At 52.8% G+C, this 11,831-nt stretch overlaps 1 protein-coding gene across 1 annotated transcript in view; it reads right to left on the reverse strand.

Annotated features, from left to right (window-relative positions):
* Positions 1-11,831, reverse strand: part of LOC127479048 (hydrocephalus-inducing protein-like) — a 55,627-nt gene that overhangs the window by 12,017 nt on the left and 31,779 nt on the right. Inside the window, exons 31-46 of the mRNA XM_051805531.1 lie at positions 11,475-11,624; positions 10,205-10,444; positions 9,757-9,931; positions 9,132-9,293; positions 8,666-8,839; positions 7,457-7,581; positions 6,842-7,210; positions 6,339-6,543; positions 5,744-5,885; positions 3,766-4,504; positions 3,144-3,308; positions 2,518-2,711; positions 2,155-2,337; positions 1,803-1,922; positions 385-544; positions 117-289 (exon numbers count right to left, since the gene is read on the reverse strand). Of these exons, the coding sequence (XP_051661491.1) occupies positions 117-289; positions 385-544; positions 1,803-1,922; positions 2,155-2,337; positions 2,518-2,711; positions 3,144-3,308; positions 3,766-4,504; positions 5,744-5,885; positions 6,339-6,543; positions 6,842-7,210; positions 7,457-7,581; positions 8,666-8,839; positions 9,132-9,293; positions 9,757-9,931; positions 10,205-10,444; positions 11,475-11,624 (3,476 nt within the window). The remainder of the gene's footprint in view (positions 1-116; positions 290-384; positions 545-1,802; positions 1,923-2,154; positions 2,338-2,517; positions 2,712-3,143; positions 3,309-3,765; positions 4,505-5,743; positions 5,886-6,338; positions 6,544-6,841; positions 7,211-7,456; positions 7,582-8,665; positions 8,840-9,131; positions 9,294-9,756; positions 9,932-10,204; positions 10,445-11,474; positions 11,625-11,831) is intronic.

Below are 11,831 nucleotides of genomic sequence, written 5' to 3' on the forward strand. Positions count from 1 at the left end.
GTTCACACCAGTCTCGCCATTGAATGCAGCTCGAAGCAGCTCTATCTGAGCCTCTGGAAACAGAGTCTAATCTCTGTCACAAGCCCTGGAGTGCCCTCAGCCATGGGATGACTGACCTGTGCAGAAGAAGCTTGTTGAATTGGAGCTCCTGGGGGCTGACCCCCAGCTTCACATGCACCCCTTCGCAGCACAGTCGGAACACCACTGGCTCTGCGTTGTCCTTGACGTGGCAGATGAGACTGTCTTGCATGAGGCCAGTGGAAGTCGGGTACGCCCAAATAGTCAGCTTCTGAATCCGTCCCCACAAAAAGAAATACAAAGAGCCCTCTGTGAGCAGGAGGAACGGCACTTCTGCGGTGCCTGCCCTACCTGCTCGCCTCCTACCTTCTTCTCTTTGGGCTGCAGCCTCATGCTGGGAGGGTCCAAAAGGAATGTCTCTCCTCTGCTGTCATTCTCAAAGGAGAAATGGACCTCTGCCTCCATGGGGGAGTCATTGAAGATGGTTAACTTCTCACTGTTGTCGGGGCAGTTCTGTGCCTTGTACCTGTCCAGAGAAGGGGAAAAGGCTGCAGAGGAGACTGTTGCCCTCACCACACACCGAGGAAAGCACTGTGTGCCAGCTGCAGGAGGTGGCATTGGAAGACCATGGTCTAACAAGCAGGGGAAGAAAAAGGATCCCTGTCAGGGGCACGAGGCAAGGTATGTGTGCTCATCCTTGCCTGGCTTTGATGCCTGCCCCTGTACCTGGTGCCTGCACCCCAGAAGCATGACGATGCACAGGCCATTTCAAGAGTGTTTCACACAATATAAATTCAAAGGGCCTGGAAAAACAACAACACACCAGGCACAAGGGTTCTTTCCCCTTCTTTCTTGGGGTGCCTTCCCTGCAGAGGATAGAGAAAGGCTTTGGAAAAGATGTTTTCAAAATAGTTCTGCTTATCTGTTTTAGAAAGTCGTCAGACTAGCACGGGTTAGCTCAAAAGTGTGAGGGAAAGAAATCAAAAGCATCAATTCCCAAGGGGAATGTGAAAGATAACAAATGACCCTTCCCTGAGGTGTGCAACTGAATTTGGAGTGAAAGGGTTAAAGAGGCAAACAGAAATCTCAGACCATCCATCAGCCTGGCCCTCCAGAGCTCCCATGGAGACAAGAACTTAACTTCAAATATTATTAAAAAAATAAAAACAAGAGTGACATTAAAAACAGAAATATGCCAACAGCTACAATGACAACATTTTTAGGCAGACTTTTTCCAGCACTGCGGATGCAATGGAATCTCAGGAAAATGTAATTCCTGCTGTAGGTTCCCCTCTGACACACACATATTGGCAGGTCAAATCACAAAATCTCACTACTATTAGAGATTAATGCAAGGTTTACAAAACCATCTAGAGAATACTTGCTTGCTTAGTCTACCTGTAGAGCTCAAAGCACTTGAAAAAGCACCATAAGGTTTGTTTCCTAAGGGGTGGAGCTGAGATGTGGAGGGGGACACAAGTTGCCCCAAGTCACCTTCGGGCTGACAGCAGTATGTGGCTCTGGACACCAGGGCACCCACCAGGTTGGCAAGGCAGCTCCTCCAAGGCTCATTTGCCTGTTATCTGCTCACGCTCACACATCTGTGGTCCCTCACCCCGTGTGTCTGCCAGGTCTCTGCCTGGGACTGCCCTGCATTGTGCCACTGGGACAGTGTGTCTGCAAGTGTGTCCAGGAGAGCACAAGGCCCTGGAGATCCCCTCCCGACATCTCAGTCTGTACAGGCAGCACACAGGGATGCTCACTTGGGAGCAGGGAGCACATACCACTCTCTTGACTTCCCACAAAGCAGTGGTCCAAAGTAGAACTGCTTTGTGCTCATGACGTACTCCTTGACGATGATGTCCTCCTTCTCCTTGTTCTTCCTCCAGCGAGGAAACACCAGCCTGGGCAGACAAAATGGGGAATGAGGAGCTCTGACATGCTCCAAGTAGGAAATCTAGTCAGAAAGCCATCACCCTTCCTGGTGGCTGAGGTTCAGCCTCCCAGCTCCCAGCAGAGGAAGAGATGCTGGGTGCCTCAGGCAGCACCATCTGCCCCAGCCAGAAGGTCACAAGGGGCAGCCCTGGCTCTGAGGTCGGGGGTGCAGTGTGGGATGCTCCCGTGGCCCAGCCTTACCGTGGGTTCTGGCTGATGCTGGGGTACAGGGCAGTGGCACTGCAGGGTAACTGGTACAGGCGTTTTGACCCCAGGATCTCAAAATTCATCATCTGGTCAAACTGCCCTGGCATTGTGGTGCTGAAGCGGATCTTCAGTTCCACCTCCCCGTGGGCAGGAACAATCCACCGGAACTTTCTCAGCCTGGCAGTTAAAAAGGAAGCTTCAGACATTGCTAAGGGGCAAACGAGACAAGGAGGAGGGCTGTGCACTCGCCATCCCACGGAGGCACTGGCAGAGGGTCGCTGCGGAGCTGAGGACAATGGACCTTGCTTGGCAAGATGAGCGTGAAGCACAGGGATCACCTCCTCCCTTGCAGCTCACCTGGTAGGTCTCTCAAGGGTTGAGTCACTCTGCAGTTTGCTTTTCCTTGACTCAGGCGAACTTCTGGGTGTTTCTGGGGAGTGATCCCGGAGACTTTTCGGGCTCTGGGGAGAGTTCCGCTTTTCCTGGGGAGAGTTGCATCTGCTTGTATCTTCCTCCTCCTTCAAATGGTCCTCTGCCTCTGCCTCTGGGGCCTTGGCATAAGGGGAGAGAGAAAAGGGAGAGAGAGGTGAGACCTGCCCTGAGACACCCCCATCCTGGAAAGCAGAATGGGGTTTGTTAGCCAACAGGAGAAAGAATAAATAATCACCACCTGCCCACGAACTTGGTCTTCCTTATTGGTCTTTGTCTTGCCTCGGACACCCCTCCTTACCCAGGACCCTCTCCCTGCTGAGGACCCTCTCATCAAGGTAAGTTGATGGGTTTAAGTGATTTTTTTTCCTGTTGTCTTACAGAACTGCTCTATGTCTATGCAGAGCCATCTCTTTTCCCTCATCCCTGGTGGAAAGGATGCCTGCAGACATGGGGCCCCATCACGTCTTCACTGCCCCTCCATGGTGACCCTTTTCCATCTGACCTGTTCCCTGCCCTGGCACCCTCACTGAAGGCACAAAAGGAGTACCCACCACATCATCTTCTGCAGCAGCACTTTCAGGTTCAACGAGGATGAAGTGTCTGAGGTCTTCTGCTGCTGCGGGGACCCTGTCCTCCTCTGGGTAGGGGACCACAGAGAAAAGAAAGCCTGGGAGAATGGGAGGCCCTAAGGGACCCAGTCCCAGAGAGTCCAGAATCTAAAACAGAAGAGAAAAGCCTGTTTATACTCCTGTCACCTTCATTCTCACCCTCCTTCTCTAAAGGCCCTGAGCTTTTGGCAGTGGAGTTTTTGATTTATATGGAGTACAAGTGCTTTTTTAAGCCCAGTGGGTTAGCAGGCTCCAGAGCAGGACCTACAGTGGGACCAAGAGAGAAACCTCTCCCAAGTGACTCAGGTGAAGAGAACAATGCCTGTGAGCTGCTCTGCCCTGGGACCATTTTTTATGATTTCCAGACTGAGAAACTCTCTAAACAGATGGGATGCTTGGACACACATCTGAGGGAGGCTGAGAACATCCACATAGATACTGTGGAGCTATTGTGGAACATCATCAGTGCCTCGACAAGGCTCTGTGTTGTTATCACCTGGGGGGCACACTGTTCCAGGGCCCCAGACCACGTCAAGCTCAGCATTTGAGCCTTGCAGGCTTTTACCTGCTTTGCTGGTGGCAGCTTCTTGCTCTTCAGGATCTTCTCAAACACGTTTTCACGACGCGTGATGTGGAAGTCCAAGCAGGGCACTCCGGTACCATGGCTTCTGACTTCCCCTTCCTGCTGAGGACTCTTGTGGCTGCCATGTTCTTCCAAAGACTTCTTCTCTGGCCTTTCCAGAGACATACTGCTGCTCTTCTCACCTTTGTGTTTAGGGGAAGACTGGGACTTGTTCATGATACCCTGAACCCTGTCCCAGGATGACAGAATATGTCTGATCTCCTTCTGTGCAGACTCATAGATGTTAAACCTCAGGTCCAAGATCATGTCCCGCTTACTTGGGACCTCTGGGATTTTAGTTTCCTGCTGCTGTTGTTTTGCAGCTGCTGTTTTCCCCTTACGGACCTCTGGTTTTTTCGTTTCTTGCTGCTGTTGTTTTGCAGCTGCTGTTTTCCCCTTACGGATGTCTGCACTTTTCGTTTCTTGCTGCTGTTGTTTTGCAGCTGCTGTTTTCCCCTTACGGATGTCTGCACTTTTCGTTTCTTGCTGCTGTTGTTTTGCAGCTGTTGTTTTCCCCTTACGGACGTCTGCGCTTTTTGTTTCTTGCTGCTGTTGTTTTGCAGCTGGTTTTTTGCTCTTCTGCTGGACCTCTGGGCTTTTGGTTTTCTTCTGCTTCTTTGAGGCTTTTGACAATGCCTTTTTTCTTTCCTCCTCCTCTCGAGCCAGCCGCTCCTGCTCTCTTCTGCAAGTCAAAGAGAAAACACCCCCGAGAGTCACTATCAGAAAAGTAATCCCAGCTGGCTCTGCCCTTCACTCCTTGACCCTGAGGCCAGGCAGAACTGTTAGACCATCTCTGTGGACCTTCCTCAACCCAGAGAGCTTGGGAACATCCCAAGTGAGGAAGGGTGGGAGGTGAAGTGCTGGGCCAGCCAAACCTAAGCCTTGCCATCATAAGGTATGAACTGTGCAACTTCTCCCCTGAGGTCCACCTGGACACCTCCAGCACGCTGCCAAAGGCTGATCCACCATCTCTCTGCAGTGATGACTGAAGCCCTCTCTCTCTTGGTTTCCCAGTTTAAACCTGCCCATAAATTGCTTAACACCTACTTATCCCTCCTCCAATGCTTACTTGGCTCCTTCTTCCCCCTTCTGCCTGGGCAGAGCCTGCTCATTAATGAGAATAATCATAGCAATCAGAAAGCAAAGGCTGCAGGAACTCCCCTCCTGCAAATCAGGCTCTGAACCACCAGGTTTCCTGCTGGAACACAGCTGTGACCAGGGCACACTTGTGCTGTCTGTCCTGGGAACTGATTTGAAGCAGCCCTGGCCATCTCCTCCCAGTGCAACAAACATCAGCCTGGGCTGAGAGAAGTGCTGAAACACAGGCTCGCTTTAAGCAGCTTCCCCTCCCAGCTCCACACTCTTCCTGTGCGTCCTCCTGAGCTGGGCTGCCTTGCTGGGCCAGAGCTTCTCCTGGGTTCACCTGCTGCTGCAGCTGAAGGGCAGCCTAAGCTTTTATGGATGGTGCTCCACCCTAAGGAAAGCCCTGACACATCAGCATTGCAAGGACTTCATCTAGAGCAGGACTGGGGTCTAAATCAAGCCAGCACAGCTGTGTCCCACACCAGCCCACACCACAATCCTGTGGGTTTGGTGAAGGAGGGGGATGATGAAGAAGATGAGAATCAACATCACACACTTTGAGACACTTCTGTGGGCAGTGGCAAGGCAAGCCCAGAGCCCAGCTCCCCACAGGCCATGTCTAAGCCAGAGGGCTCATGGCTAAAATAGAGAGAAGACATTCTCATCTCAACAGAGGAAGGTCCTTCCTCTCTTGGGAACTGGGGACCTGGATCTGGCCATCCTTTTGCTGCTTCTGGCCTTTGCTGCTGAACCCCTCTGAGCTCAACCAAGGTCCTTGGAGCAGAGAAACCCTCCGGGGACACTACCCTGAGGAGTAACCCAGAGGAGGTTTACTTACCTCTCCCTCCGCTCACGCTTGATTTTTTCTATTTTGTAATCAAGAAGAGCTTTCTGCTTCTCAGTGAGGGCTTCATACTCATCCACATCCACATCCCAGAGACGTTTTTCCTTTCTCCGGGCAGCTTCTTCCTTCTCCCGTGCTTCAGCACAGACCACAAGAGAAGCCATTAGTGACTGCAAGCAGAGCTTGGGGCTCTGGGTCAGCTGGGAGGATTCACAGCTCTTTCCTGACCCAGCCTCTCACCCTGCCAGGAGACACTGCGGAGCTCACATCCCTGCTCCAGAATTCAGACAGCCCCCCAAACTGTGGCCTGGCTTAGGTGCACCATGGCTGTGGACAGCTGGCTGGGGGTTAGTCACTGAGCCACACCAGCTTGCACTTGCACCGAAGCTTTAATGATTGAGATTAAGGTGAGTCTTACAGCCTCAGCTCTGCTGTATTTAAAGAAGCTGTGAGCTGAGTGCTGGCTACACTGAGGCAGAAGGTGGAAAGATCAATAGAAAGATTTCTTACAAGCTCTGCTGCAAACCCAGATACACACAGCTAAGGGTGAGGGCTTGAGAGAGATTTGAGAGGGATGGAGATATCTCACCTTTCTGCTGTTTTTTAGCTGCCTTCTTCTCTCTTGCAGCCATCCGCCTGCCTTTCCAAAACTCAGAATCCTGGAAGATGTTGACGACGTGGATATGCGGGCGATTGCTGACAGCTTTGAGCACACACAGGAGAGAAGATGCCAGGCTGCTCGCAAAGAGGGTCTCCAGGCCATCAAAGACCACTCCCCTGTAGCAGTCGCTCAGCTGCCAGGACAGACAAACAGGAACAGCGAGTCAGCCATCGCAGATGTTGGGCTCGCAGCGGGTCACTAAATGTAGATGTCTCAGGACACCAGCTGCTGTCATTCCAAGTGCATTAGCTAGGACCAGCTTGGGTCTTGCACTACACTCTGCTAACTTAGGGCATCTGCAGCTTCCCCCAAGGATCTCTGCATGCAGCACAGGTTCCTCCAGCAGCAGGCATACATACTCCTCTCTGAGTTGTACCTCACTGCCTGTCTCTCTGGAGCAGGAACGTCTCTGTTTCCTCCAAGCCACATACCTGCAGCCGTTCAGAGATGATCTCCACTAGCAATTCCTTGGGCAGCACACAGCTCAAACACTTCCTAATTTTCTCCTTTCTCCCCGTCCTGGTGAGGATGATGAGTCGCTGTGGCGCAGGAGCGGTGGCACAGGAAATGGCTGCCATCTGCAATGTGGAACATGGTAAGGAAAATAAACCCCTGCAGAAAGCCCTGGACAGTTCCCACTGCTGGGCTCGGATCTGGGCTTCCTCTCTAGCGGAGACAAGGACAACCCTGCAGTGCAGGCTGGCAGCTGCAGGAGACAGCCCTGGAGGGCTCATCCCTTGGCCAGCAGAGACCCAAGCTTGCAAGCCCCCGGCACAGCCTCCCACAGCTTTGCTCGCCACCTGCAGCCAAGTTAGCCAGGAAGGCACTTTGCCAACAAACCATTAAGAACCAATAGTGCTTTTCTGCCAGAGCACATTCCCACCCCAAGCCATGCCCAGCTGGCTCTTGGTACTATAGACCCTGCACCAGGGTGACACGGAGCCTCCACTGTAAGCAACCCCTTCTCATCTCAACAGCAACAGGAAGGTCCCAGGCATTAACCAGTGCAGATCAGTTTTCACCTTGGAGGTCACTGAAAATCTTGCCTGGGGTTTATCAGATGCCTTATCCTTGCTTGCTGAAGGGCCCTGGTGTCCGACACTGAGGGTCTTCTTGCTGGTTTTGTCTCCAGGGCTGGGCTGGGTTTTCTTGGCCTCAGCACCCTTTTTACCTGCAGAGGGGACAGATGGCTCAGCAGGGCTGTGAGGAGTGAGCAGGCACCTTCCAACCCAATGGGCACAGCCTTGCCCCTGGAAGGGACACGGCACTTGTCCCCCAGCCTGCTGGGCACTAGCAGCACTGCTTCCCAGAAGCAGCTCCTTCCCTGCTTATCAGCACACCAGCCCATACTGGATTTTAAAGCCAGCTCTAGGTCCCTCCTAACAAATGTGCATGCAGGTGACACTGCTAGCACAGCAGTTCCCCTATGGATCAAACCAAAGATTCATCCTCCAGGACCATTGTTCCACACCTTGCACCCATCCTGCATTTTCACATGGAGACTGTAACATGCAGCCCTGCCCCAACTGCATCACCCATCTCTGCTGGAGCTAAATCCTCCATGTGGGAAAACCCCAGCTGGGATCCACACCCTTCTTCCTTCCACCAGCTCTGAACCCAACCAGGTTCAAAGCGGAGCAATGCAAAACTTCTCCCCACACTGAGCAGGTCTGCCCTCACCCTGCAGAGCTCAGGGCACCAACTGCCCAGTAAAGTTTCCTGAAAGTCTCCAGTCTGATCTGGAGAACAGCACAGCGTGCACAAGCTGTGTGACCCGACAGTGGGCATAGGAAAATCTCTGGAGAAAAGAGCTCATCTATAGCATGTCTCTCATTGGAAACTTCTGTGGGAGGTTATTCTTCCCTTCCTCTCATGTTTGCAAAGCCACACTCATAGTTGTTTTGTGCTTAATGAGCCACTTCAGAGGGCTTTTTCCTTGTGAAAGTGGGCAATGGTTCTGCCTGCCCATGAGGAGCAAGCTGGATTCAGCTTTGAGGAAATATAAAAAATTCAGAGAAAGAGACAGGTGTGCTTCACCACCCCTAGAAAAAGGAATATGTGCCAAAAATGGCAGTAAAAGTGCCCCTGTCAGGAGCCCTTAAAATCGAGCTTTTTGTTTTAAAACTAGCCAGAGATGCACAGCACCCATGTCCCCTAAGAGACCCGAGGGCTGTCAAACCATTTCTCTGAGCAAGCAGAAGTGGACGGTCGTGGTGGTTTCCTAAGCATGCTCTGGGTGCAGCGTTTCTCCTTACCCGGCATCTGCTCCCTCATGGCTCTTCGCTGACGGGCAGCTTCGATGCAGAGCTCCCGGGCACGGAGCCCCGCCGAGCTGCGCTCGTCCGACATGGCTTTTATCACTACTTGGTCCAGGGACAAGCGGGTGACACCGTAATACTTGGACAGGGCGGCTGCCACCCTTGACTTTCCTGAGAGAGAGAGAAAGACTGCTTGGTGACACTTCCACGTGAGGCATTTTCAGGGACAGGCTCTGGAAAACTCACAAACAAGTTTCGAGGATGGTGGGAGAGCAAGTGCCCTTCTAGGGGAGACCACAAGGGAGGCAGCTTTAGCATGGTTATGAGCACTGAACTCCAGCCCCAGGTGGATCATCTCCACCTCATATGCAGCTGAGGACTTTGTCTCAGGCACCACGGTCCACCAGGATGCATTTCTCCTGCTTCCCCCTCTCCTTGCAGCCCAGGGCTGTGGCTCCCGTACCTGTCCGGGGTGTCCCATAGACGATGATAACAATCCCTCTGGGCATTTGGGCTTTGATCTCTTCTACAACGGGACGGGTGTAGCGCCTGATGGCCTGACGGATGGGCCCGTCAGACTCATCCACCATGTCCTTTAACAACTCGATGCTCTCTTGAAGCGCTGCTGTGCAGAACCAGTAGAAAAGTCAGCCTCCTGCCCACCTTGGATCCTGATCATCCTCCCTATCCCCTCAGATCCCAGGAAAGGAGACAGCTGAAAGCAATGTGAGCTTGTGCTTTTGTTGCTGGGAAGGAACAAATACAAAAGAGCCAGTGATATTAGACCTGGTCCTACTGGCTGAAGTAGCATCCATCTGATGCTACTCTTTGTGGCTAAGGGACGAAAGGGGATATCCTGAATATTTCCCCAGTCCATGGCAGGCAGATAGGAGCTTGTTTTGGCTACACTCCAGGTTGGCAGAGGATGCCACAGCCCTTCACCCAGGAATTCCTCCACCAGGCAGGAGATCAGATGGCTGCTAAAAGCATGGGCTTTGCATGGAGAACAAGGTGACAGAACGCTCAGGGTGTGTGGGCTGGGCTCCCTGCTATGTCCACAGTCAGAACAGCCAATGCCAAACCCTTACCATTGTCCTCACCTGATTCTTCCTTGCACTTGGACATAATTTCTTGACCCAGAGCTTCCATCTTCTTCCATTTCTCATAATATTCTAGCACCTCTGGAGGCAGCTTCTCACCCACAGCACGTGGAGGCATCACCACGGCTGCCTGGTCTCCAAACTCCTCCAGTGTCCGCAGGATCTGTGTGTGTGGGGAAGAGAAACCATCCATAAGATTCCTCTATCAACCTCCATCATACCAACAGACTCAGCCCATCTTCTCCCTCCTTCCTTCCTCCCAACAACACAGGCTATCCAAGCCCCTCCACAGACTGCCAGCAGGGATGGCTCACCTCAAAGTGCCACCAGGCTTTGCCTCAGGGATTGCCTCCATCTCCCTGGCACAAGCCTGGGAAGGCTGGAGTGCTGCAGAGCTTGGGGAGCACACACATGGGGACCAGACCTTCCCTCTCACCTTCTCCTCCTCACGGTACTCCTCGTCAAAATCCAGGGAGTAAAATTCAATGGGGAACTCGCAGGGGTTCTTCACCACCACTGTCCTCTCCAGCTCAGGGCTGCACGGCAACACTGCTCCCAGCTTGATCTCTGTGGGGCTGAACTCCAGCCGTGGCTCCAGACCCTGTCCTGAGATGTGCAGTACGAGGAGCTGGCTGCTCCCATGAACGTTGATCTTCAACTCGGTTTTGTAGGACTTCTACAAAAAAAAGAGAAAACTTGTCCATGAAGTCCTAGGTGACAGGACCCCAAATACAAGCCTTGCCCAAAGGTCAGGGGTGTTATCAGTCCCTTCAGGGGGAATGGAAACCCAGATATTTACTTATGGTAGGGGCTACAGCATCTGTGTCCTTGGCTCTGAGTAACTGGGATGAATCCTGGTGTGCAGTGTAACTGGGTATTTGGGTATGAGATGGATGTAAAATGGATTATCAGATGTTCTCTCCCCTAGTCATGGAGGAGCACATGAGAAAGGCCCTCAGTCCTGGCACTGCTGCATCAGGCAAACACCACCTCCATGAGAGAGGCAGATAAGCTCTTGCTGGCTAAAAATAAAGGTTGTCTTCTCTGCTCAGTGTTTGGTTCTGGTCAAAGCCTGACACAAGATGGTTGGTTACATCTTTCTAGCAATGAAAAGATCCCTGGGACTGTTCTTGGGCATGGAAGCACTTGTGTCCCTCCTGTTACACCCTGTCAGTTTCCAAGTCCCCATGCAAAGGGCTTTTGGGAATGTTCCATCCTTGAAGTCGACTCCCCAGCTGCACAGCAATGTGTAGGCAGGCTGGGCCAGAGCCCCAGAGACTGCTGGCAGCACACCACTACAGGTGACTGTCCTGCCGTGCCCAGGAAGGTGTCTGGTGGCTGTTTTGTCTGTTGGTGCCAGCAGCAGGATGAGCCAGCATTGGCCCTTCCAGGTTGATGCCCTGTGACTGTGCCAGCTGTTCTGCACCCAGCGTCGCAGGCTGCAAATACAACCAGGCAAGGGGGAGGACGAGGGGAGTCAGGCAGATCTCCCCCATGGGCAGAGAGGCAGCCACAGCACAGTGCCCTGATGTTCTCTGTGAGGCACCTCTCAGAAGGGTGTGCTGCAGGGGAAACTGAGGCCCAGTGAGTGCAGGGCTTCCAGAAAGCTGCCTGTGGAGGAAAAGCTCATCTGCCACTCCCTGCGTCAGGCTCTCCTTACCACCCTGCCCTGAGAGAGCTCCTGGGGCGACACCTGCCAATCTCACCTCTTCCAGGGGGGAAAACTGGATCTTTAGGTCACACCACTCTCTACCATAAAGGGTTCCCTCCTGGGCCTTCCACTGAAAGACTTGGGAATCGTCCTTCACAGCCTGGAGCTCCTTCTGATGCACAGCTGGTTTTGAACATTTGTTCACCTGAGCACAGAAAACAGTTGTGTGAGGTCTCCTTGGTCTGTGAGGACAGAGCCTTGGTTCCTGGAGTGCTCTGAGATCCTGTCCCGGTGCTGAGAGCACCCAAAGCAAACCCAGCGTGGCCCCCACAGTCTAGAACTGGAGGGACAACCTGCAGGCAGGGCAAGCAGATGGGGAGCCAACCATCCTGTCTTCGGAGGAGGAGGAGGA

This window comes from Manacus candei, unplaced genomic scaffold (assembly GCF_025592945.1).
Source record: "Manacus candei isolate 608988 ecotype Guabito, Panama unplaced genomic scaffold, ASM2559294v1 h1tg000065l, whole genome shotgun sequence".
Taxonomy (NCBI): domain Eukaryota; kingdom Metazoa; phylum Chordata; class Aves; order Passeriformes; family Pipridae; genus Manacus; species Manacus candei.